General features: G+C 39.7%; 6 protein-coding genes across 7 annotated transcripts; 3 read left to right on the top strand and 3 right to left on the bottom strand.

The window, feature by feature from the left end:
* Positions 1-1,041: 1,041 nt before the first annotated feature.
* LOC130699290 (lysosomal alpha-glucosidase-like) lies at positions 1,042-4,717 on the bottom strand. The gene is made up of 10 exons (XM_057521623.2): positions 4,507-4,717; positions 4,350-4,436; positions 4,170-4,251; positions 3,875-4,097; positions 3,561-3,815; positions 3,133-3,495; positions 2,574-3,065; positions 2,354-2,514; positions 2,067-2,285; positions 1,042-2,004 (listed from the first exon to the last, which is right to left on the bottom strand). Exons 1-10 carry the CDS (start codon positions 4,634-4,636, stop codon positions 1,101-1,103), a joined length of 2,916 nt encoding a protein of 971 aa, XP_057377606.1. The 5' UTR covers positions 4,637-4,717; the 3' UTR covers positions 1,042-1,100.
* Positions 4,718-5,306: 589 nt separating this feature from the next.
* LOC130699299 (sulfotransferase 1E1-like) lies at positions 5,307-7,050 on the bottom strand. Its single transcript, XM_057521633.2, has 7 exons — positions 6,721-7,050; positions 6,530-6,626; positions 6,209-6,426; positions 6,031-6,129; positions 5,868-5,962; positions 5,629-5,812; positions 5,307-5,545 (listed from the first exon to the last, which is right to left on the bottom strand). Exons 1-7 carry the CDS (start codon positions 6,917-6,919, stop codon positions 5,439-5,441), a joined length of 999 nt encoding a protein of 332 aa, XP_057377616.1. The 5' UTR covers positions 6,920-7,050; the 3' UTR covers positions 5,307-5,438.
* Positions 7,051-7,512: 462 nt separating this feature from the next.
* LOC130699302 (methylosome subunit pICln-like) lies at positions 7,513-8,580 on the bottom strand. Its single transcript, XM_057521638.2, has 5 exons — positions 8,346-8,580; positions 8,127-8,272; positions 7,860-8,021; positions 7,739-7,804; positions 7,513-7,669 (listed from the first exon to the last, which is right to left on the bottom strand). The coding sequence occupies exons 1-5, from the start codon at positions 8,462-8,464 to the stop codon at positions 7,596-7,598; spliced, it is 567 nt and encodes a 188-aa protein (XP_057377621.1). The 5' UTR covers positions 8,465-8,580; the 3' UTR covers positions 7,513-7,595.
* A 16-nt stretch (positions 8,581-8,596) lies between these two features.
* On the top strand, positions 8,597-10,224 carry LOC130699300 (renin receptor-like). The gene is made up of 7 exons (XM_057521634.2): positions 8,597-8,736; positions 8,799-8,926; positions 9,062-9,370; positions 9,437-9,604; positions 9,670-9,747; positions 9,811-9,925; positions 9,988-10,224. The coding sequence occupies exons 1-7, from the start codon at positions 8,688-8,690 to the stop codon at positions 10,065-10,067; spliced, it is 927 nt and encodes a 308-aa protein (XP_057377617.1). The 5' UTR covers positions 8,597-8,687; the 3' UTR covers positions 10,068-10,224.
* Positions 10,225-12,149: 1,925 nt separating this feature from the next.
* On the top strand, positions 12,150-17,179 carry LOC130699305 (prolyl 4-hydroxylase subunit alpha-1-like). Of its 2 annotated transcripts, XM_059496293.1 has the most exons (15): positions 12,150-12,256; positions 12,333-12,583; positions 13,221-13,305; positions 13,372-13,441; positions 14,804-14,971; positions 15,198-15,400; positions 15,463-15,611; positions 15,686-15,743; positions 15,825-15,998; positions 16,057-16,124; positions 16,190-16,298; positions 16,359-16,490; positions 16,562-16,687; positions 16,758-16,820; positions 16,882-17,179. In XM_059496293.1, exons 2-15 carry the CDS (start codon positions 12,375-12,377, stop codon positions 16,948-16,950), a joined length of 1,683 nt encoding a protein of 560 aa, XP_059352276.1. In that variant the 5' UTR covers positions 12,150-12,256; positions 12,333-12,374; the 3' UTR covers positions 16,951-17,179. The 2 variants fall into 2 exon arrangements, with proteins under 2 accessions (XP_059352276.1, XP_057377624.1); XM_057521641.2 differs by having other exon boundaries at positions 12,191-12,583.
* Positions 17,180-17,318: 139 nt separating this feature from the next.
* Positions 17,319-19,872, top strand: LOC130699292 (nucleoporin NDC1-like). The gene is made up of 9 exons (XM_057521626.1): positions 17,319-17,472; positions 17,574-17,778; positions 17,853-18,021; positions 18,078-18,486; positions 18,548-18,985; positions 19,048-19,162; positions 19,234-19,334; positions 19,413-19,567; positions 19,668-19,872. The coding sequence occupies exons 1-9, from the start codon at positions 17,449-17,451 to the stop codon at positions 19,732-19,734; spliced, it is 1,683 nt and encodes a 560-aa protein (XP_057377609.1). The 5' UTR covers positions 17,319-17,448; the 3' UTR covers positions 19,735-19,872.
* Positions 19,873-25,653: the final 5,781 nt, after the last annotated feature.

Genomic DNA, 25,653 nt, shown 5'->3' with positions numbered 1-25,653 from the left:
ATTCTATGTGGTTTTTATCGAATTCCAAGAGGTGTCCATTTTGGCCGATTTTGACAAAAGTGAGAAGGCTATAGCCTTCCCACTTTTTCATTTTTGGCCAAATTTCAAATTTGGCTTAAAACACATGAATCCGATGCAGAATTGAATGCCAATCACAAATATCTAGTTTATTTTTTAATTGGCATTGTAGTTTTTGAATTAAACATAAAAAACAAACAAATTTGTGGCTGCCGAGCGGCAAAAATAAGCCCGACTTATCGAATTTTTTTAGTTTATTTTGAAATGGCTGTTTTAGCGAGAAAACCACTAACATAATCGAACTCAGCGTTCAATTTTGACTATACTGTGTGGTTTTTATCGAATTCCAAGAAATGTCCATTTTGGCCGATTTTGACAAAAGTGAGAAGGCTATAGCCTTCCCACTTTTTCATTTTTGGCCAAATTTCAAATTTGGCTTAAAACACATGAATCCGATGCAGAATTGAATGCCAATTACGAAAATCTAGTTTATTTTTCAAATTGGCCTTGTAGTTTTTGAATTAAAGATAAAAAACAAAAAAGTCTGTCTTATTTTTTGTCGGCCGAGCGACAAAATAAGCCTGACTTTTTCTATTTATTATTTCATTAAACCTAGATAACTATACATGATTGAGATTCGAAATTTAACAAAGAACACGAAAATGAACTTTGTTTTTACCTAGTGTTTATGGTTTGACAAAGAACTGTTATCTCATACAAGCGCTGTAGCGTACTGGCGCGCTAGTAATTCTTTGATTCAGGGTCTTGCAACATACCAAAACAGCGCATTTTTTTAGTTTAATTGAAAAAATGGCAAAATTAATTGAAAACCTGGGCTTATTTTTAGTTATGGCTCATCCGGTCTATCTAATATTTTCTAACTACAATAAAATAGTAACTGTGAAGAGTTTGTTGTGTTGTGTATGTTGCATTTCGTTACAACATTGCATTATTTACCTCACAAAAGGTGACTAAAAACTAGTTGGTTCTATCAGTATAATTGCGAATTTCGACAGACATGTAAACCACAGATTGGCATTCGTTTCGTTATCACATGTGAGCAAAGAGAACGAATACATTCCTTATTGATAACTAATCACAAATGGATTCTTAAGAGGCAGTTGAAGATCTTTGATTGACAACACTCGATTGATTCTGTTAAATATAAAATTGGGATGTGGAAGTCCATCCACAGTTACTACACTAACAGGGCTACTCAATCCAAGAACAATAACATCCCGCACGGAGGAGGAAGAGGTTTCGTCATTCCAATAGTTTATAGCTGATTTAATCATGCTAGAAGAAGCCACGAACTGTATGAGATTAAAACGGGACGAAAAATACGCGTCGATCATTTCACCATCGTCACAATAAAGATCGCCAATTGCTTGTTTCGTTTCGTTTAGTGTCACCAGTAAATCAAAAGGCTTAACACGAGTCAACGCCGTGGTAACATCTGGCGCCTGAGTGGGTAGGATGTACCCACCTCTAAGTAAAATCGGTATAGTATCGAGGGGAGCGGGAAGGACGGTCCATTTCCCACCGAAGGAAATTAATTCGAAACTATAGAAATCATACCAAAGACTACGAGGTAGATAAGCTTCGACAACCTCGGTAGACTCGGTTAACACAGGGGCGATCATAAGGGCTCCACCCCAGAGAAATTGTGTATCAATGGCGTACGTTTGTCGGTCGAGTGGAAATTCGAAAAACAGGGGGCGGGCTACGGTATCACCATGAGCATGGGCATGCCAGAAGAGTGTGTATAAGTAAGGTAATAACATGTATCGGACCATCAGGGCCTTCCTTGATGCTTCTACGACGGCTGGACCTAAGGCAACAGGATCTTGGTCAATACCGTCGTCGGTGTTGTGATTCCGGGAGAAAGGGTAGAAAGCGCCCAATTCCATCCAGCGTTGGCAAAGCGCAACTGTAGTATTGCCATTAAATCCACAGATGTCCGCACCCACCAGCGGGATACCAAACCTAAAGGTATTTGTTCAATGAATCACTGTAAAGAAATAAGTTCCGGCAGTTTCCATACGTACATGTTATAGTTCAAAATGCTAGTGATGCTCCGTCGCAAATTAGGCCAATCCGATACAACATCACCACTCCAATGTCCTCCGTAATGACCTTGGCCTGGAAAAGTCGATCTTGATATGATGAAAGGACGCTTTCCTCTTATTTGTTTCAAAGCAAAGTTCGTGACCATTGTTTCTGTGAGGCCATATAAATTATGGACGTCGTAGTGAAGTCCACCGAACCTGATGAAAACGTAACATTGAAAATAATGTTGGCAGCAACAATAATAACAATGGAAATGTATTCTTACTGTCCAGCTGACATGCACAGAGTAAGAAAGCATAGTTTGTTTCCAACGACAGCCGGAGTATAGGGTGGATTATCCCATTGGGTAGCTGGGCAACCATCAATAGTACCAGAATAAAAATTAGAAGGCTCATTCATATCAATCCATGCACCGTCAAAGGAAACCTGTGAGTCAATATGATTTGGAATCCAAAGCCTCACATTAAATAAATTTATGATTATACCTCGTCGTGAAATGCTTTTAACTGATTAGTCCAGTATTCAGTTGCATTTGGGTGAGTGAAATCGGGCCAAACGGTGGAAACAGTGTTCCATACTTTCCCTACAAACGGTGGCGCACCTGGCTCTGCTGAGTTCTTGACGAAAACATCCATTTCAATGCCTTGATCATAGGGTGGATATTCTGACACAAGTTCTGCGTTGCTAATACCAGGATCTATTAGCGGAACATAATGCATTCCAACTGCATGCACTTCTTGAACAAAATCTGGCAATCCAGAGAATTTATTCCGATCATACGTAAAATCTTTCGCTGTGTCCATGTAATCCAGATCGTTCCATTGTACATCGAAAGGAATGCCAGCTGCTCGAGTACGTTCCCAAATTTCTCGTGTTCTATTCAGCGAGCCATAGTTGTATCGGCAGAGGTGAAATCCCAATCCCCAATAAGGCGGCATTGCTGGGCGCCCTATTACTTCAGTATATTGCTGAACAACCTAATTTGAAATAAAGGATTAGTTTTAAAAACTAAAACAATCGAATTGTTACATTAAAAAGCTATACCTCTCTCGGTGTTGGTCCAAGAAAGAAGTAGAAATCAAGTATTCCCCCAAGTGCGCGGAAAGTAATGGCCGGTGTTGGTTGTAATATCACTTCCATGGGGTCACTGTTTTTTAGGAAGACTCCATGACTGAGTCCGTCATTTTCCATTATAAGGTAAAAAGGATGAGAACCGTAAAGATTTCTCCCCTTATCCGGAACTGTGTCGTGATTGAACAAGGCAAAGCGCTGCCAGTTAGTGCTGTGTCGGAGAGAATCCTGATGTTCTCCCAATCCGTAGATGTTACCCGACGGTAAGAAACTGGATATTTGCAAAAATTGGTTGGCGTAAATAAACCCTCCAACGCCAACTGTTGTAAAGATAACCTGACAAAAACAAGTGTTTACAACAAAAATTTATCGGGATTGAAATTTCATAAAATGCATTTCACCTCTTGATTTGATTTTCTAGAAATACTAAATCCTGTTATATCCGTGTTGATGGAGAATTTGTAATCGTAGTCATTTACAGGCAGTAACATGTCATCCGTTCGTGGGCTGCTTAGTACGTTGACTTCATATCGTCTATTTTCTGCGTCCACGATCTTAACTCGTAGTCGACTACGTGTCTCAAAAGTCGCTATCAGCTTTAATAAAGGTATATCTTCTGGGTAACCAGAATAACCAATTTGCTCGAGGTAGCCCACCTATGTTATGTTTTCAGCGTGATCAGTGATTACAAGATATTACGAATTCAATTTCCTACCACTCCATTTACGCCACTGTTGTTCAAATGTGTGACGTTTACAAAAGAATACAGTGCGTAGTTAGCCGGATAGTAACAGAAGGGCACTGATTGCTTCTCCGTGAATGACCAGCAACAACCTCTTTTCAAGCAGAGTTCTTCATCAGCATATCCTTGAGGGAAACAATCAAATTTCAATTCATCCTCAACATCATAAGGGCAGCTAGAGCTTGATTCATCAGTCCTAGTAAAAAAAATTGATTACATAGTTTTTTTAAATTACTATGTTGGCAATTATGATTAAGTTGATGCTTACACTTTATTTAAAAAAGCTGTTGTTTTTGATTGACTAACTGCTACTTCTGGCCTTCCTTGCTCCAATTGGCAATAACCCCAATCTAATATGAGAGCATTCATTGAAATTAAAAGATCAAGTATTAGGTATTTGTGCATGATCACTATGTTTTAGGATAGAACAAGAAAATAATGTGCTAACCATTTGCTACAGTTATCCATAAAATGATGAAAAAAATTCCCAAGAGAAGAAACAGTGTCCACAAAATCCAAACAGGGAGAATTCCAGCTTGATGGCCATAAATTCAGAAACAAACTGATATAAAATGAGTTGTCAAAGAAACATTTACATCTTTTACATTTTACAGGTTTGTTGGTAACAGGTAGGTCATTTTCTTTTACATTTGACTTCAAAAGACAATCAGAGCTTTCACTAAAAACACTTTGATTGCTTTTCCATTTTTCACTCTCAGGGAACCCAAGCTTCATTCTGCAAAGAAACTGCAAGTAGACTAGGTGCTGTGTGCACTAACAGTGCGTTTTGAGGGTTCAAAGGGATGATAATTCTCAAAGAATAGTTTCTTCCCCTCCTGTTTTGTACGTAAACGCCTCTGTTTTTGTTTACGTTGCGTTTTCAGTGACATCTAGCGAACGGTGACACTGGTAGACAACAAGCTTATATTTCACGGGAGGACATTTACGTTTGAGGGCCACAGAGATTCTTACGAGCCTCTTATCTGAAAAGCTATGATTCTCAGTTTTTCTGCGTCGCTTAACAAAGCTCATACCGTACGTAACAACACATTTCGTTTTTGCAAGTTATTTACTAGATAACTGCTGTGCGAATGCTTAACTGTAAGCTTTTCACGCAAGTACCAGTTTCACCATTTAACATTTAGGACACACAAAAAAAACAAAAGAAATTCTCGCGTTGCGTAGATCAACAGCGAGACAATTGGAGATGGCAGAACGTTTGTCTACGTAAATTCAAGCACTATGGCCACTCACATACGCCACTTTCGTGAACGATACACAATTCCAGGACGACATTGCTAATTGCTGACTTCCTGAAACGATCAATTTAAATGAGTAATGTATTTGACTTGCAGTTGGCGTAGCGTGTCTTTTTGGATCAGGAAAGGAATCATCAACTCTACGATTACAGCGGATACATAAAATTTTTATTTCATTTAGTGATTGACTGAGTAATATATTATACTGTAGAACTAATAGTCACTATGTAAGGAAATATAAAGTTCGACCTTCCATAGTGGTTGCGTCATAGAAAGCATTACTGGGGAAATTTTAGATCCGTTCCTTGCGTACATTTTTCAATCCATTCGTCGAATTGACTATTTAATCTCTCGCCAAAATAGTTCTTCCAGTCGCCAATTTGACCTTGTAATTATTTTCATGGAATGCACAATAAACATGAAATGTAAACTTGTATTAGAAGTGCGATGCACAACCTTGATGTATACCTTTTCGTATAAATTTGCCATCTTTCTTAAAATAACCCGCCTCTTGCAGTTCTTGTGCATTTACGGATGGATTAATTTTAAAATTATCGAATTTTAAATGAATGGCTAAAGCACTGATTTGGTCAACTGTCAGTTCTTCTTTGCCAAGAAAACGACAAATTCTTTGAAGTTGCGTCGGAAGATCCTAAACATTTGCCCATTAAAATGATTTTGAGTGATGAATAGTGTTATTATCGTACCATTTTCAAATCTTCATAAAAAAGAAACAGGAAATTCGGATGGTTCCGCATGTTCCAAGCATCAATCAAATTAGTCCAATATGGTGCGTACAAAACTAGAGATAAGAAAAACATGATACGGAAATCGCACACTTTGCTGAAATAGATGCGTCCTAGTTCTCACCTTCATCACGGATAAAAAACTCGGCAAACTCTTCCACTGTTAGGTTTGTGTTCATAATGGGATCAAGTAGGTGATGGAAATACCAGGACACTGCGACGTCTTTCGGAATAAAATTTTTACTTATTTGGCCATTCCCAGTTTTTAAACACCTCTATTCATATTTTCCCCAATTAAATACCTTTTGGATTCCGTGCGACGTAGACAATTTTGCAGCGGTTGACTAAATTGGGTGGTAGATATGACAACGGTAAGTGAGATTTGATGTAACGAGGAGATGGCAAGGCGTCTATGTAGTTTGGTTCAATTATGATATCCGATGACACAGACGACTCTGATTCCTTTTTTGACATTTCTAAAAACATTTTTAGGCTATCTTCAGTTCCTAATGAGCGATCTCTTTGAATAAAAAACAAACAATAATGACCAATTACAATCCTAACCACATCCATGGGCGGAATAGAATCGCACACAGAATTACGAATAGAATAAAGTCACTTACTCTAAAAATGGAACACGCTCACGAAGCAACTTCTTAGCACCTTGAAAGTCACAATTATTGGCTATAAGCCAAACCATTTCCTGGGTCCAGGTTGTACCTGCATGTGGAAATATATCGTCGGTTATCTTCTTCGCGATTAGGAAATTATCGTTCTCCCGCTAAGACTATGCGTGACATTATTTTTTTCTTACCTGATTTTGGGAAAGACAGGATGAAGACATCTTCGTTCCTCACCTGGAAATTGAAATAAGTTTGCCAATCTTTTTTGAAAAACAAAGGCATTAACAAGTTTCCAGGCTGGCACCTCACAAAGCCATCGCTATAGCCGGGAAAGGCTGCGAGAAGTCTCGCTTTTGTCTCGCCATCTAGAATATCAAAATTCAAAGTCATTCTCGCGGGATCGTGCGCCGAAAGGGGACTGTGCCGCAGAGAACTGAAGTAATTTTCACCGAGGGAGATGTCGCGGGAAATGTTTTTCCGCGTGCTGTCCGCGGGACGCTGGTCTCGAGACTGAATCAATATTGAGAGGGGCTTGAGAACGTTGAACTTTGCAACCCAAGCAACAGCGCCACCATGACCACAAAAGGCAGTCTTCTTCAGCATACTGTTATCGATCTTGTCATTCTTGTAGAACTTTCAGAAAATGTTAGCATCACCCGACGCTTTTCTTACAAGGAAACAAGAAAATATTGCACGCTCCGTCGCACCACGATTTTTAAAATTTACGCAAAACATTTCCCCCATAAAGACGCGGTATTTTGTTCCTTTAGGTGCAATTTCTTCGGCTTTTGAGAGGGAACAGTTATTTCCACTTCACTTTTCCTTCAAGCCCTTGACCTGATGTAATGCTAGCTTGAAGCGTTACGCACGTGACGTTGCGATGCGCTTCTTTTAATATCAACTATCAAACGTAAATAATTTGAATACGACAATTACAATGCAAAAAAAAATTATTTGAAAGGAATTCTAGCATTGCACCAGGATTTTGTAGGCCTCGAAGTTTTATTGTTGTGTTGACGGAAAAAAGAAATAAGCAACAAATGCAAAAAAGCAAATTCTATGTTCGTTAATGTTCAGGATCGGCATCTTCGAACTGACCCATGTCAGATTCCATGTTTTCAGTTTCACCATTATCATGATCTTATGTAAAAACATATGCAACACATGAATAGTTGTCTAATATTCATAAGAAATTAGGAATTTCCTTACCATTGTCAGCTGACTCTCCTGCATCAAGGCAGTATTCTCCTTCTTCAGTATCTTCAAAATCTCCTTCTATTTGAATATTAGATTCTAATAATGATGAATTATGAAAGATATAAGGAAGTACCATCAGAAACTGAATCATTAGGATCTGGGTGAAGTGTTTGGCAGACTGTCATGGCATGGTACATGGCATCAAGAGTCCCTCTGTCTTCAGGAATGAATCTTACTTCAGACATTTCACTTGTTGACTCTTCATCACCAGAATCGTCATTTTCTACGATTTCGTCTTTAAAAGAAAACTTTAAATTAGACAAACAACAGAAATAACATAGAAGTATCTCATATCACTTTCCAAATTATAGTAGGGGAAAAGATGGAAAATCTGTATTACCGGGTTCATCTAGCCTGGAATCTAACATCAAGTACAAGCACTCTTGTGGAAATGCAGCAGGATCTTTCGAAACAGCATGCAGTGATATATGGGGATATTCCAGTGAAAATCCTTGACCAGATGAAGCACTAACCCACGACACTCGGCTGATTTTTTGGATCAATAAAAATATTAAATTTCATGAACGTTGCACAATTGATTACAATTAGAAATAATAACCTTTCTGCAATGTATAATGTGCCTTGACCAAGGTCTCTAGTATTGATGAATGCTCCAGTATTGGGCTGGACTAATTTTATGCCTTCAGCAGGTGGGGGAAATGAAGAAAGTACAACCATTTTTCAGAAATTAAATTAACCACAGTATCAATGGAAGCAATAAATTCGAAATGACTTGTGATTCGAATCACGCTGTCGGGAGCAACGTTTTAAAAAAGAGTAGGCTGCTCCCCCATTAAGCTACCATCTAGCGACTACAATTTAAAGCGCAAACGTGTCACCTGATTCTTGTCTTGACAGCAAGTCACGAGTTCTGTCAGTTTCATCGGCTGTAGAAGACAAGATGAAAGCAACTTCAGCAATTGTCGGCATAGTTTGTCTATTTAACTCAGGTAATTAATGTTCACAATTACAAGATAAAGCTTTTGTATTTTTGTTTTGGTTTTATTTGCAGTCTTTGCAAATGGAGAATTTAGCATCTTGCATAGTCCTAATGGAATCAACTTCAGGGGAGATGAGCAGCTGAATACAAGTGAATTGCCTAAGATTATTTCTACCGCAATGGGACATACTACCCCCTCCGTAAGCCTTTCAGTTCATATGCAACTAGATATGCTTTGATAATGCTTTGTGAAAACAGAAAACTTGTCTTGTTGCTGTATTAAATACTAAGGTTGCACAAGCCTATAATACAGTACTTATGTTTTGTTTTGCCAGGGAGATTCGTGGAATGGATTAACAGTCCTAAATCCATTCAACTACCCAGATGTTACAATTTCCATTGTTGTTGAAGGTGTACAGAGCCTTCAGCTGAGTGAACCCAGATATCCACTAGAAATCACCTCTGACCTTTATCAAGTGAAAAATGACTTCACTTCAATTTTAGGCCAAGTAGTATTTGATGAAAATGATGTATATTCGGGGGACATCCAACAAAAGCTACCACTTCAGAAACTTGATGATAAAGATGTTGCAGTCTTAGAGTTTCTTAAAGATGTGGGTGTTTTAATGGATCTTAAACAAAAGGTAGTGTTCGTAATTCTTCAATGGAAATATAACAGCAGATCTTTTAGTTCATCTTCTTCAAATTAGGTACTATCAAAGTCTCCATTGAAGACGGTTTGGATTCAGCTAAATGGTCTGGACGATATAGTCCGTGTATATGGTCGGGATTCTGAACAAGCTGTTGAAGCAGTAACTGCTCTAAAATCTGCCCTCACAGAGTTGCAAGATGCTTTGGAAGGCACTTATGGAGACAGGGTATGTATTCAAATATGTATATATATTTTTTTTATGTGCTGCATAAAACCTGTTTTGCTTTCCAGTTCATGCTTACTACCATCACAAATGAAAGACTTCGTCTTCGGGAAAAGAGGTCTACTTCTAACGCCAAAGCAAACAATGTACAGCATTACAATACCATAAATTAATCTAAATGAAGGTTATTAAATTTAAACTTGCTCTAGGAGCTGTATTGGAAATTGAATTTGTCCAAGCGTTATGGTACAGATTATGCTTCCATCTTTAACATCCTTCTGTGGACGTCTGTGTTCTTGATTGCGGCCCTTATTTCTACCGCAGGTATGTATTTGAATATCAACCAGTCTCGTTTGGTTTCATGATTAATGGTTTAAAATTTCTAGTGTTTATTTGCACTCTTGATCCCGGTCGTGATTCCATAATCTACCGAATGACAACGCAGCGCATCAAAAAAGAAAATTAGTACAATCACATTCCGGTTCTTTGTTGGCTTCCGCCTCTCATAATAATTTAGCATGTAAAAAAATGTTACTGTGTTTGGTGTACATTTTCTAGCTTTCTGTGTTTTTGTCGTAGCCATAAATTGGTCGTTTTGCGTGTTATTACACAGGTAAACGAAACCATTGCGTTTCTCGTTGCAGTTCAACACACTTAGGAGGTTCAAGAATCTGATTCGCATGTGGGAACGTGAGGTTTTGCATTGCAACATTTCCTTATACTTGTATAAGCGATTCTCTTCTAAACTCACGCCATGTTTAGATCGCTCACTGCTTACTTTCACCTCCAAATAGATTAGATAAGGGAATTCCTGTATGTCTAAGGGAGTTTACGCCGAGAACCTATTTGGTCTGCAGTTTTTGGAAAGAGGTATTTGTTATCAGTGAGATGCTTACGCGATCCCTTGGGCTATGTCCTACTTTTGCGTATCGCATCATAATAACTCCTATGGGGTCATTTATGGCAGTGTTTGAAATTTGTCTATGTTGATAACAACTGAAGTACCTTGAGCAAGTAACGAAAACATGAATAATCTGCCGCTGTGGCATCAGTCATTGCTATCGGTAGAAGATGTACGGAGCAATGAATCACAATTTTCTTTCGAACTCACAGCGCATTGACACAAATTTCTAATATTCTGGGAAATGTTCAAAATGCGGAGAGTTTTTGCTTATTAAGCGTTATTATAATCAACTCGAGACCGTGTTTCCCAGGTGGGTAGCTTCCATGTCAATTCTCTATCTAATAGGTAGTAGACAAAGAAGATGCTTTCTATTTAGCGCTTAGTTGCATCCCATTTTTCTGTTGTGTATTTGGCAGGGTACAGGGATTGTAATGTTTATTTTCTGCGCTACATACATATCCAAACTCTGCTTTTTGTCGAGCCATAATAACAGTCTCGGTACGCTCCAAGACCTCTTTCCTGTTGGAAAAGTACGTTTCGCGAAACCGAAACAAGGAGAATGCGATTACTCCGGATGGTTTGGTTTTTAAGATTTTCTGAAGGAAAGAAAGTTGAATCAGAAAAATTGTTTATTTCTAAGTAAAATCCAATAAATAAATTCGAAATTAAAAGCTTTTCTGTTTTAATTAAAAGAACTTTCAATGAAAGCTATTAATAAATAAAGAAAGTAATGAAGGAAAGGGCATGGGAAAGTCGAGTGTCATGATTGTCATTGGTCCGTGTAACAACATTTTGCGGTTTTCTCGGTGCCGTAGCACGTTGAGAAGGATACATTCTGGGAAGTTTTATTGCAATGGCAACCTACGATCTACACAAAAAGTCACGGCAAATTGCCACGATTAAGGTGTACGAAATGAAAAAAAAAACGGATGTAAATATGGAGTGCAAGGTGTATTGTACCCAACTAGCTTTGCGGGTTAACCTGAACTAGAAACAAACGGTAAACCTGCCTTTAACCGGGGAAACACCGAGAGGGTGAAACACTTTCTGACTTACGTTCTTATTTCAGTCCGTTTCGTCCTAGTTCTTGGACTCACCTGATTACATCGGCAGTTGGTCAGGAATAACATATTCGATGCAGCCATGTGTACGTGCATCGGGAAAAGAATAACCAAATGGGAAAGGAAGGGCTCATCAACGTTGATCTCGTTTGCTAAAACTAGTCCATACAGGAAATACTGGAGGCAAATGTTTCTTACCCCATTAGAGTCAAATCACATTAAGAGAATTGAAAGCTGCTGTAGGAACCGATAACAATGTGGACTGGTCTCCCGCCAACACATGTAGCTGGTTAACCAGATCCCAATTCAGGGAAAGTTCTTTCTCCGGTTCGTCGTTTCTATCTCGGCGGTCGTTGAATTGTTACGTAGAAAAAAGAGAGTCAGCAACTTTATTTTTTGCTGTATCCCAGTCTTCATTGACATTTAGGGCAAAAACAAAAGCCTTCAGGATTGATAGCGAAGCTGGTCTGAAGTTTGCTCACGATCAAAGGGAATCCGACACATAGAAACCCATGCTATTGTTGGTGAAAGGAGCTGTGCGTACGTGCGTGAATGTATGTCTATAGCTGCTAGCCTGCAATGGGTTGTCCTATACCGAGGCAGGCCGACATTCACCGTTCAGTCCCAGTTCCACCTTCGAGCTGGCAGCACGTACCCTCAGGTTGCTGAAGACTGCAATTAAAACGAAAGGTAAGCGTTTGTTGGTTTTTGAAAGTGCGCGTTCGCTCGGATTGATATTTGTATATCAAATCGACTACTTGTACAGTAACTGATTAAAGACCGGAGGAAGAAAAAAAAGAGACATAAAATGAAGCCACCTGTGATTGCCATTTGGATGCTCGTGTCCTGGTGTTTGGGGACCGCATCTTCATCCATCATAATAGAACAACCTCCAGTCGATGACATTTTCTCTTCCATCTCCAAAATGGAAGCTCTAGTCCACCACGAGAATGCCATCGTTGATATGCTCGATTCCTTTCTGATCGACGCCAAACAGCGAATCGCCATCATTCAAAAGTAAGTCTCACTCGATGATTCAATACGTGAATTTGCCAAATTCGTCAATATGACTCACTGCGGACCTGCAAACACGGATGAGATCATCGCGAATATTTTTTTTTGGGGTCGGAAAAACATTGCTCTCAATTTGGATTCCTACACTCAATTGTTTCTTGTCTGTGATAGCGGTTGATTCATCTAGCACATAAGAGAACGCCAATGAAAGTGTCCTAGAAAAAAGAATGGGAGAAAAAAAACACTAATCATAATTCATCTGCGCCGATGTAGTTCATTTAAGACGATTCACAGCTATTGTGGTAATAAAAGCACCATTACGCAATTCTTTTCCTTGATTGGTCTCTTGTTGCTCAAGCCTTCCTATGTGGTTCTAGTACGACAAACAGGTGCAAAAGCCTATAAAGCCGGTACTGCTTTTTAAATTTCGGTTTTGGAAAGTACTGAAAAGATTTCTCCCAAGGCCAATTCAAATTGTCGGTTCCCGTTGTTTTCATTGACAACTATATAGGCCTGTATTAGAAAACATATTAGTTAGTTCGCATTATTAGTTAATAGAAACTAGAAAGTTCTGACGATGGGTACCCAGACGTCCTGCAGGCATTTCGACGAGTTTACGATTGTTTTCACTTTCTCATAGTTACGTCACAGCTTATCGACTAGTGATGAGCGGAGACCTGAGCTCCTCGAAGCTGGTGGCTAATCCCGTGGACGCTTACCATTTGGTACTACCTGTTTAACCAGTAGTTTTCTTCAAGTGTTATTTCCTCAATCTTTAATTTGGATTTTAGGTGAAACGTCTCACTATAGATTGGGATGTCGTGGAAAGAGTCCTCGAAGCGGAATCCAACTCCAGCCGAAGTATGTGTATTCTTTGTCTTTTTTTTTTTTTCTTAGATTGACATAGGCATAAATCACGTGTTACGGTAGTTGAATTCGCTTTGCCTTCTGAGGTGTTTAAATGCCGTTATTTTCATTGCGGTATATAGTTGCTATGTCTGTCACATATTAAGAGGGATATGGACGATTAAGTACATAACAGAACAAAAAAGGATTTTCTACATATAAGTCCATTTCAATGTGGGCTAAATGAAAGTTCCCAACTGTAAGTGTTGGTGCCCACAATATCTGAGTACAGTTAGACTACATTTGCGGACACACAAAGTAGAACTGCCTAGTCTTCAATTAAATTAACGTGTATTCAGGAAACAAAGTAGAGTGTGAAGGGATTCGAATTGGGCATTTTCTCCTCACATCCGGAACACTTTCAATACAGTAACAATCGAGATATTGAAAGTATTATACGTATATATTGAATGCCGAAATATTATCTCATTGCCAATCTTCATAATCAATGAAATGATGTTATAAATTTTACGGTTGCCTTTTGGTGGCGTCGAACATCATTTCCGCCTTTGAATTTGCGTACCACACCTTTTTCTTTGAACTCTTCTGACAATAGTTGCCCTTGAACCTGGCACTGACACACCACAACCGATTTCCTGTTGAAAACTATGCAAAAATTTGTTTACCTCACCCTCATAATTCCTCACGATCTTAACGGCTTATTTTTCTATTATCGTTCCGCTTTGTGAATTTCCCACTTATGGGTTATACTTGATTAATTTCGTCGGTTTTCGATATACTTGTCAATGTCGTTCGGCATATCCATCCACTCAAGCGGGTAGAATGATGAGTCAGTAGGCCACCATTGCCGTGAACTAGTTGCACGCATCATCTAACCGTTATGCTACGAGAGTCCGCTGTTAAAATTTTACGAATCCTCGAAACGTGTTGAAGAAACGAACGTAAACAACGCCGTTCCGCCAATGAAAAAAGAGGATGATATACGATTTCTAAAAATATCCCAGACATTCTGTATTTGAAGAGATAACAGCTGGAACGTTGTATACCGGCTGATCCCTCACGGTACGTTTGAAAGGCATTGTTTTGATAGCAATCAAAAAGCACCAACGTTGGCGTGCTATCCGCACGAGAGGCACCTGTTGGTTTATACGCAACAGAGTGATTTAAAAGTAATAATTTGCGGTCTCCGTCGTGCTGTGAAGTCCTTTATAATAATAGGGTAGAAATTATCCTCTCTATTTTCGTGGCGAAGCATCTTTACAGCAAGGAATTTTTCGTGCTCATTTTATATATTTAATGTTCTGCCAACAGGTGCGTTAAAAGAGGACAAATTAAATCGTGACTTTCTGTTTGCAGGTGCCTTAAACCATGTCTTGGTATTACGCGAAACGTCCGTTTTTCCCAATTCCGAGGATTTACATGGCGCAGCGATCGCTCTCGTTCGCCTACAAGATACTTATCAACTAAACGTGACTGAACTAGCCGATGGCCACTACAATGGAGTCGATCACTCCCGAGGACAAGGTTTTCCCTTTTTTTTCTTCAAACTTTCTGTTTTCACTGCATATCACGTGTTTAAAAGTCCTGTTCGTTCAACTTGGTTTCTTTAAATTTCTAAATTGGGAAGCATCTATTACGACATTGATACATTGCTGGCAACAAGATAGAATTGCCAAATTCAATTTGTGCTTACTTTTTCGCAGAAAAGCACCTTTCTTATTTCGTTTTTTTCCCCTTTTTTATCACGCAGTCTTTCAAAGCCGGCGAGACCTGAGCGGACGTGATTGCCTTTTCTTGGCCCAACACGCCTTTGCCGACGGCTATTACGACACTGCCCTACAATGGGCTGAGGCTGCCTTAGGCCAATTCGCACGCAAGGGTGATAGTTACGGTTCAGAGCTGGAAAATTTCCGCAAAGAGGTCAAACATTTCGTCGAATTTGCCAGTCGTGTGGTATGAACAATGATAGCGCATTTTATTGTTGGAAAACGTAATGATCGATTTTATTGGTCTAGCATGATGATGTCCTGGAACGACAAGGCCCTCGAGGCGTGAATTGGCAAACCAACAGTCATCCAGTCGATAGACAGTTCCGTTCCGGCAATAGTGAAAAGTACACCAGTCTAGCAGAGCAGCAGTTTACGCCCAAGCTATACCAACACCAGTACTTCTTTCTCCTTAAAAAACGGGCTGCATTAGAAATTGTTTTTTTTCATAGCATTGGCTTTTCTTTTATAGGACAGAGGATGAAGAAAATGAACACTACGAAAGACTCTGCCGAGGAGAAAAGCTTAGAGTTAGTAAAATGCTGATATTTCCTTTCATCAATTGGGAAAACGAAATTTAATATTTTTTATACGCTCGGTAATTGCGGCAGTCGGCGAACATTGAAGCCAGTTTACGATGCCGCCTGGTGACTAGAGGCCATCCAGCTCTATTACTCCAACCACTCAAAGTTGAAGAACAGTCTCTAGACCCGATGATTGTGGTTCTGCACGATCTCCTAACCGAACGTCAAACTGAAATTCTTCGAGAGCTAGGAGAGCCAAAGGTCCGTAATTTTCACAGATGCACAAATTTTCAGATGATTCAATTTTTTTATGCAACAGCTTGCTACATCTCTCCATCGAGGAGGAGAGGGCAAATTCGTTCGCAGCATGATTCGCACCAGCAAAAAGTAATCCTTTCTTATACGTTGACTGATGGTAGAATTATTCTTACCCTGTTATTATCGTGTTGCAGTGCATGGCTTCAAGAACACGAAAACGCTTCTTTGACTACTATGCGACGACGAATGGAAATAGCCACAGGCCTGATTTACGGCCCTGAAACTGCGTCGGAATATTTTCAGGTAATTATTTGCAAAAGGTCACATCCATTGAAAATGTGAAAAATACGGGACTTGCCTTAGATTGCCAATTACGGCATCGGTGGCTTGTACAAGACACACACGGACAATGTCATTCACCCGGATGTCAGGCCGGAAGATCAGGACCCTTGGAACTTGTACGTTGGAGACAGAATTGCTACCTTAATGGTCTACGTAAGTTGAAACTGTACAGTCTTTATGACTCTGTAAAACGGAAATTGTAAGACGTTTCTGAAACAAAACAGCTGACGGATGTGGAAGCCGGCGGGGCGACCGTATTTCCCAGAGCCGGTGTCACTTGTTGGCCTCGCAAGGGCAGCGCAGCTTTCTGGTGGAACTTGTACAAAAGTGGTGAAGCTGATCTAACTACGGTAGTTTAACATGAAATGTTCTGATGGTATTTAATAGGATTTACTAATGCTACGCTTTACATTTCGATAGCGTCATGGCGCTTGCCCTGTTTTACATGGCAGTAAATGGGTGTCCAACAAGTGGATTCGTCAAGTAAGCAAATCGATTTACAAATTTTTATTTATTATTTTTAACCATCAAATTATTTTTATAGTACGATCAAATGTTGGTTGCCAAATGTGGCTTGCACCCTCTGGAAAAGTTTAATTCTCTATTAGTATAAAGACTTTGATGATCAATAGAGGGTCACGACGAGGCTTTATTTTTCTCAATTTTTTTCGGTGAATGTTCGGTAAACTTTTATACTTGTATTTCGATTCTCATTACTATAGCTCCAATATTTAAGTGAAGTTTTGATTTGAAGGAAAATTTATGACGGTAATTCCTGGCAGGAAATAAACAGGATATTCGATGTGCTGTAATCACTATATGTAAATATTATGTAAATTGTTTTGGCGAATTTTTTTTTCACGAAACATATGAATGCAATACACGATAAAACAATTCGTCATGCAAAACATTTTGTGCGTGTCTTTTTCTAATTATTTTCACGCGTTCAATGAATGAGACTTGGCAACTTCTCGGATTTGAAATTTCTCTTTCGTCTTCTGGTTTTCATTGTACAACAAGAGAAACCGACGACTGCATTTAAATTTTCACGTGTATATTGTTGAAAATAAAGGGTTTTATAAGAGGCTCTGCATTAATTCTATAAAACGATATGAGATCTTGGTTTCACGAGCAGGTAAAGCTTTCAGCATTTATGAATTTTTTTTTACCCTAAGGGGTAGAAAAAATTGTTTTTAAGTTGATTTCTGACTCAGTTTTACCGCCATATTTTTGCAGCTTTTAGCAAGAGCAATAGCATCAGCAGTATGGACCATAGTTTTGCAAGTGCCAATGGTTCTTGGCCTAAAGTTATTGTTCAGCGGGTACCAAGGACTTTGGAATTCTCTTTCACTGTTCCTCCATTATGGATCTCTCTTTAGCCTGTTTATGATTCCACTCTGCATCTGTGGGTTTACTTTCACCCACCTCAAATGTTACAAAAGTATGTATTGATGTGCACTATTAATATGTGTAAGGTATCCACACTCATTGATACATACTATTCTCGTTCAACAGCTGAACCCTTGGTTTATTCCACGAGATGGGCAATACTGAAGCAATTGTCAAGCCCATCTTTTCTACTGCTTCTTGCTTGGTACTGCAACATATGTGGAATTTTGATGAATGCTTACTTCGGTATGGCTGTACCTTTTCTGGGCTCACTGGGCACTCAGTGGTCTGATAGGTAGGATTTATCAAGGCACAGTGTTATAGAATTCACTGATTACCATATTCTCACAGGAAGGCATGGTGTCTCAATGAGCAACACTTGTTTAGCATTTTCTTTGGATGTTGTCTTGGTGTATGTGAAGCCTGGGACTATTTCTTTTCTGACAGAAGACTAGTAAAGGTGCCACATGTTCAGCTAACAATCAAAGTGGCTGTCCGATCCAGCATTGCTCTGCTCATCAAGAAATCCCTGGGTGTAACTCTCAAAAGATACTGTGTGTATATTTTTCTTTACTTGCTATTTGGAGGCTATGTTCGCATCTATATTCTCGCTGTGACGAGACTTGCATTGGACGAACCTCTGGATACCATTGTTACATTGATAAACATCTCTTTGGCATTACGCTGCATCCTCATCGGGTCAGCTTGTGTTTTTACCATCAGACTGTGCGATTTATTTTTCCAGTTGTATGAAATCAAGGTATTTCTCAAAATTTTTAATTTATCTACTGGCATAATTCTGAAGTTTCCTTTTATTTCAGCCAATTTCATTTCCTATCGTTCGCGTGGCAGATGAAACGTCTCCTTTGCTCCATGAGGCTATATCTTCAGACACCGCCCTGCTTCGACTTTGGGCTTGTAGAGATTGGACTATACTGGCAGAGCAAAGTGCAGAACGACGATCTCTGATTTTCTCAGTCAGTCAACCAGGAAATCACCCTCACAATTGGAATAATGTACTCTCAGCTATCCAACCTCAATGTCTACACTTCATTGCACTGCTTAAGGGAGAAACCAACGTGTCCAAGACAGAGAGTAAAAACGTCCCTGCTCCACAATCTCCACCTTTTTATGATTCGTTCACTAGCCCGGTACGAATGCGCAGCATGGCACTAGCATCCCCATCCAGTAAGGAAATGGATTCAAATTCCCTGCCGAAATCTAGTTTGCAAGACAAACTTCAGTCCAAAATGCAAGAGGTAGTCTGTTATTAAAGTTGGTTTCCCATAACGCGATCGCAAAAATCTATTGACATTGCTAGGCATTTGAAAATCTAAAAAGAAAGCCCATCATCAGCTTCTTTTGGGGAGAGCTGCCTGATGCTAAAAGAAGACAGACGTTTGCTAAAGCTGAACCAATCATTTTACTTATCGAAGGTTCGTTAGCCTTTCCTTACACCTAAAAAAGAAATAATAACATGCGAGTCTCTCTTATTGCTTGTGCTTAGGACTTTCACATTTTGTGGCGGCTTCATTTGTTGAAGATAAATATGGAGTCGTTCAAAAGGATCTGCCCGAAATTCTATGTATGCTACTGGACCTCCAGGCGGTAGGAATTCATTAAGCTTTCCATCGTTTATTCTCTTGATCTTATAATGTTACTCTTTTTTTTTGTATTGTTGTAAAGGCTGTTGAACAACGTGGGCCATCTAGTGGTGCAATTACGAAGCGGACAGAAGCATTCACTAGTTCGCCCACAGATGTCCAACTGAAACATCGCTTAAAGCGGGCTATAAAATCTTCCATCTATAGAATTGTTGTTCGATTTCAGCTACACATTTTGTGAGTATTGCGACGCGCCGTTTTATTTATTGGTTGTACTTTGTGCGCACGTCAGTTAACTCATTATTGTCCTTTTTTTTTCTCGCATGCGTGCACGTAGGAATGTTCCGCTGCCCCCTACGCAGAAGAGGATGTTGGAACAATACCTGGAATATCTCGTAGGCTAGAGTGTTATTCATTTTTTTTTCCTTCATTGGCTGATTTCTTTTAAAATTAATGTATACTGCCCGCCAGTAAGGCTGTGTCACCTCACAATAGGATGACATGAATTTTACTGGATAAATTACAAACACGTGAACTTGTAATGGCGATGCAGAATCCTCCAGAATGACTTGACTTTGTGATACATGATTTACTGTTTGGGAATGTGACGCAAGATTCGATTATTGCAGGTTTTTCAGAGGGAAAAGACTCTAGGCGGTTCGGCAGAGAAGACCTGTTCGTGTGATTAAACTTGCTTACTCATAGAAAGCAATCAGCATACCAGAGTACATAGTTTTGGGGACAGGAATGGCGACTGTGAGCAGAGGGGGAAACCAGGCATAATCAACTGGCCTTTGGCGTAAGTACGGCTTCAGGTGTATATCTTTCTCTCTTCTCTTCTGCTTCATTAATGTAAGACGAGGGGCCCCGCTAAGCTACAGATGTTCGTATCGTGACCGTAGTCCGTAACGTAGTCTTGGCAACGGCCATCTCCCACCTTAATAACATGGGATTTGGCTGTTCGGTTCCTAGTTGGACGGGGGGGGATTGCGCAGTCCTTCATCTCCTTGGCGAATTGATGAGGAAAAGAAAAATTCCGAATTTATCTATTCATTAATGTTTGTGAGGATTGCCTGAAGACGCTGCCTTTGTTTGGAGGAGGAAATGGCCGTCGATGCGAGCCATTTAATAAGTAATTCGATGTGCTGCGCTTGATCCAGGTTTTCTTTTCAGCTTTGCGCAAATCCCACGAATTGAAAAAGAGGGGAAAAACAACAAATTGCATCATTGATGTGCGGATAAAAATGTATTGGAAGAGTCGAGTCGGATGCAAAGTGGAGAGAAATCACATACTGATTGGCTCCATTGTACGCGCCGATAAGCCGAAAAAAAAAGGGCCGTTTTCATAATGTCCCTAGCAGCGGCATTTCAATAGCGGGCCATTCCTTTTCTTTTGTGTTATCTTTTTCTTTTCTTCTAATCCGTTCGTTAACAAAGATAATAATATAAGTGAAAAGACTCCGAATGAGGAAAAGATGGTGGAACTCTATAAGGGGTAGGATAGAAATAAGAAAAGGCAAGGAGAAACATGAATGATGCGAGGGAGCGTCACAAAATATAACTGCTCAACTGACCAGTTGCAGTGCCACACTCTATCAGCGTCAAAGGGACTTGTAGATAAAGATCGCTCACAGTCCTTTTCTTAACATACCTGACCGTGTTGGCGATTGTGTTACCTGTAAGCATCAGCCCTGTACACGACAGAAATGTTTTGGTTTGTTTATTCTCAGAGTTGGAGGTTACCAAGTTCCTTTAACTGAAAACAAAACAATGTCGAGCGGTGACTGATCAGAGTTGACTGTCTCTTTTGAAAATCATCCGGTTTTGGGCGACGGGTGGTCGAAAGGGGGGGGGGGATGGAAGATGTAGTTGATTTTCAGAGATTTCCAACTGCCTTAACGTATCCACCTTGTGAATTGATTATTGCGGACACACTGACTAAGGCGCTTGAATGAGTGGAATAATAACAGTAGTCTCGAACGCCTGCCCTACCTTTCCGAACTGGAGAGAAAATGGATAGAGGGTCCAGGTATTTTGTTTCACATCGTGACATGAGTCGAAGACATTAATTATCCGCCATCGTCCGGATCAGGTTGGGTCGATACACGGAACGAGAAGAGTTCAGAGCCTCTGTCGAATTGATATCGCATGGCTGCCAAGAGCCTCATCAGAGAGCTCTTGCGTCAGTGATTGAAAAGACCATCAATGGCAGCCAAGGTCGCGGTCGTGTTTACATTCGGCTTTCCTTTTTTCTTTTACACGTTTATCTTTTTTTTTTTCATTTCTGTATTCATTAGATGGCGTTGCAGGCCATCTTTTATTTAAAAGGCGCAAACTGTTGATCCATCCCGACTGATAACAACAACTCAACATTTTTTTTCCCCTCTCTTTCGACAACAACAAAAGAAAATTTATTCCGTATTTATTTAAAGAATCAAAGGAAAAAAAAAAAGCGTAGACGAAAAGATTTTCTTTTGAAAGCGCGACGTGGCGCAACACGGCACCGAGTTGTTTAGTTTGTTGTCGATCCATTGTGGGAAAGTTCTTCCATTGGTGTTACGCGTTCCTCAGTTGTTCGGCCGACTTTGGTTTGTTCGATTCTTCTTATAAATGTTTTATCAAGTGGGAGGAGGGAGAGCTGCACGGAAATGTAGGAAAATACGAACGGAAAATGACGATGAGCATGAAAGTTTCAAGTGTCTTGCGTATAGGCGGATAAAAGGCGATAGGGAGATGGAAAACGTTGGCACCCTTAATCCGAAACGGTTCGTTAGTCTCCAATAAGTTATTCGTCGTTGAAAGCCGCATTAGTGAGCCACGAAAAATGGCCTTTTAGTTATACAAAAGGATCGAGGAAAAAAAAGAGGGACGCTATTCTTGTATGCAAATAATTGAGCGGAGGGCAACAGTTTCATCCTTATCCACATCGTATTCTTCTTTCTTTTTTTTTTTCCTTTTCGTCTTCTGAGTTTGTTTCGAAAAGGCCAGCAGCAGTAGGTTCCCCTTTGTCTTGTGTGTCTATACTTGTTGGGCGCTTTAGTCTTCCTCTTGTGTGTACATTACCTGTCTACCCATAGTCGATGCTATTCCACTAACACAAGAATGGATCTCTAAATCTCTCTCCGAGGGGTTTTATACATATACAAAAAAAGAAGAGGAAAAAGGCTGGTATAGACTTTCCGCTTATGCGATACATTCGTCGGAGCTGAGATGTGGGCGCGCCGATGTTCCTACCGCTGCTGCGCTCCTGCCGAGTTCGTGGTCGATGGGGGTTTACCCGCTGCCGCTATGGCGGTATATGGACGGCAGCCAGCAGGGGGAATATGAGAGACGTGAATGGGCAGTTTTTATTTTTTGTTTCTCTCAAAAATGCATGGGAAAAAAAAGAGGTAAATAAAAAAGAAGGGGGAACTTGTAAGAGAAAAAGAGATAATATTCATATTGTTAGACACACACACTTTCTCAAAATTGTTCAACTTGAAGTTCTAGGCTAAAAAATAGAAAAATAGAATCCAGTATTTTGAATGTCGCACTTCCCGGCAAACAAATGCCAACCCTTTTAAATCGTTATTATTTGTCTCGGAAAATGATTGATCGAAATGCTCGTAGAGGGTGAATCAGCAGAGTTGCAAGAGATACGATCCCATCACGTGGCGACCTTTTCGTGTGACATAGCCAAAAGCTACGATTACTCTTTTTCCTCTAAAAAGAATAGGGTGTACCGTCGAAGCATCACCTGACAGTCCACAGGGGGAAAAAGAAAAGGTGAGGGCGAGAAAAGCGGACCCTTATCGCCTATCAATATCAATTTACTCGTAGCTGCTGTAGTCACGAAGAGCCTCGCCCTTAAACACGCTTGTCCTCCCCAAGACTTTTTCTTTTGTTGTTAGTGATGAAAATGGGTAAAACTTGGATTGTTTACCATTAGGGAGTTTTTTTTTTTTGAAATAGCGGCGCATATTTCCGTATGTATTTCAACCACTTAAATGGAATTTGTTTGTTTTTTTTAGTTGAAATGTTTTGGTTGTGAAATGCGAATCGTATCAATGGTGTTGACATATTCAACGGTTATGCAACAAGCACTTTGCTTGTTGCTTAGTGCAAATGGAAAGGGAGTTCAAGTTACTACCGCTCACCTGTAGATTCGTTTTTGAAATTTTTCGTACCCTTACCTTGAACTTTTCAGAAAATCATTTACCAAATTTCTTCCGGTTGACATATCGCACGTGTGCTAGTTATATTCTGCAAACAAATTTTATGTTTTCTACCTACCCCTCTTTCCCCTACTAATGGCTTTCCACGAAAAATTTTTTTTCTTTTGTTTCTATACCTTTATTTTTGAAACGTTATTCAATTGATGAATTTCGTCGTACCTTTATCGATGGGTAAACCAATTATGAGGATCGTTAAAAACCGATTATAGACATAAGCTAGGTACACTTTGATGGTGAACATAAGAAATAATTTTTTTAAATGCGTGTGTAGATTTTTCTAAAATTTTCTTTTTCTCGAAGGACAGGAGAGACATTTTGATATTTGAGACGATGAAATATGTTTTTTTTTTTTCTAAACAACAAGGCTCACATAGCAAAAGGGGTTTCTTCAGAAGTTATTCCTACCACATTTTTCTAAAGGCTTCCATCTTTTTTTCCTCCCCTAAAAATGGATGCTTTACAGTTAGCCCTAACTCCCTTCCACTTTAGTAGACACATATCTGTTATACGTGGTTCTGATGATGGGTGCCCCTCTCCAAAACGTCACACGTAATGCCCGTCCATTCGGTTGGGCCGTCACAGATTCAACAAGCTTGAAGAGTGCGAAGAAAGAAAGACTGTGTAAACGCGTTATTAAGTGTACGCGTCTGCGGTGCGTGTTTCGTGTTACCGATGGAGTGGCTGCGTGTGTAACATGTGTTTGATGTTGTAGTTTATTGTATGGCGTGGTGTTGTCTAGCCAAAAAGAAAAAAATTGGATTTTTCTTTTTTTTTTTTTCCCGACACGTTTCCGTTTCGTGTGTACCCCCATCCATTTTGTTGGCTAGTTGCCCTCCATCTATCACTCTTCTTCTAGCAATAACAAACTAACGCGTGGAACTCTTCAATTGGAACTTGTTGCTAGATGCAGAAAAAAATGTTTCGTTTGCGGTCAGTGACTTTATAGAACCGCAACTCGAAATGTTTATTTTTTTTTGTTGTGGGTTTATCTTGAAAATCAGCGCGTGATGAATGAATGCTGCTTACAAACATGCCTGCCATTTGGGTATCTGTTGCGAGAGTTGATCCTTAAGAGTTTGGGATCCCTTTTCAAGTTATGCTAAACATTCCCATCCGGATAGCACAGCCATGTGGTTCTTCTAATTCATTTCCGGCAGAAGATAATAACGGCTACATATAAGGTTAGGTGAATTAGTTTTTTTAAATAAAGGGAAAATTGTAATAGATTTCACCATTTTCATTCTGGAATATTTGAAAAAAAAGGGGCGTGGGTGGGTTTCTTCTTTCGTAATCGACGTCAAATTCGTGTTATACAAGGGCGTTTTTTTTCGTTTTTTTTTTTTTAATTATCAATTCTCCACCCCCTTGGTTCTTTGTTTGAACTTTTTTTAACTTATTGTTTTCTTTCCTCCCCCCCTCTCCTGGCCGCCTTTCACCTGTGGCATCTTCCAATCGCACACTTTCTAGTCTTGTTATTTATTTTGCCGGCAAACGAGAAGGTTTGTCCGCAAGACGTTATTAATCTGGCTTAATGGGTACGGCATCGCGTGTCAGTTACCGCATATGCAGCTGCCCTTTTGTCTTTCCGCGTTTCGTATATAGAAGAAGACGGGCCTATAATACGGTTCATCCGTGTTGACCCATCACTATCTATTTTCTTCGTCCAAACATATTTTCGGCCAAGTTTTCCTTTTTCTTGTAAATGTGTTTCATCACGAACACCGTGATTCCCCAAACAGCGTTGCTTTTTTTTTTTTTATTCAAAGCGGAACTTTTCAATTCTTACATCCACCCTTCACATGAGCGCTTAGTTTGTGTGTAGAGGTATTCATCAAAAAAAAAAGGGAGAGCGAAGGGAAATATAAAAGAAAAATGTCGCCATCAACAGGGCATTTTTCACATAAAGTAAACAGGAGGAAGAATGAAAAATGGAACAAACCAAGAAGAAAGAGCACAGTAGAAAAGGAATGGAATTAAAAGAAAAAGAGGGGGCTGAAAATTTCTTAAACCGATGAAAGACTTGAAGGATTCAAAAAAATTCCCCTCGACATATGCCGACTCCTTTGCCGCATGGTTCGTTTCACGCAACACTTGGCCGTAGTACAATTG

The sequence above is a fragment of the Daphnia carinata genome, chromosome 7 (assembly GCF_022539665.2).
Source record: "Daphnia carinata strain CSIRO-1 chromosome 7, CSIRO_AGI_Dcar_HiC_V3, whole genome shotgun sequence".
Lineage (NCBI taxonomy): Eukaryota > Metazoa > Arthropoda > Branchiopoda > Diplostraca > Daphniidae > Daphnia > Daphnia carinata.
The sequence above is the reverse complement of the archived record's forward strand: the minus strand, read 5'-3'. Positions and strand labels throughout refer to the sequence as shown.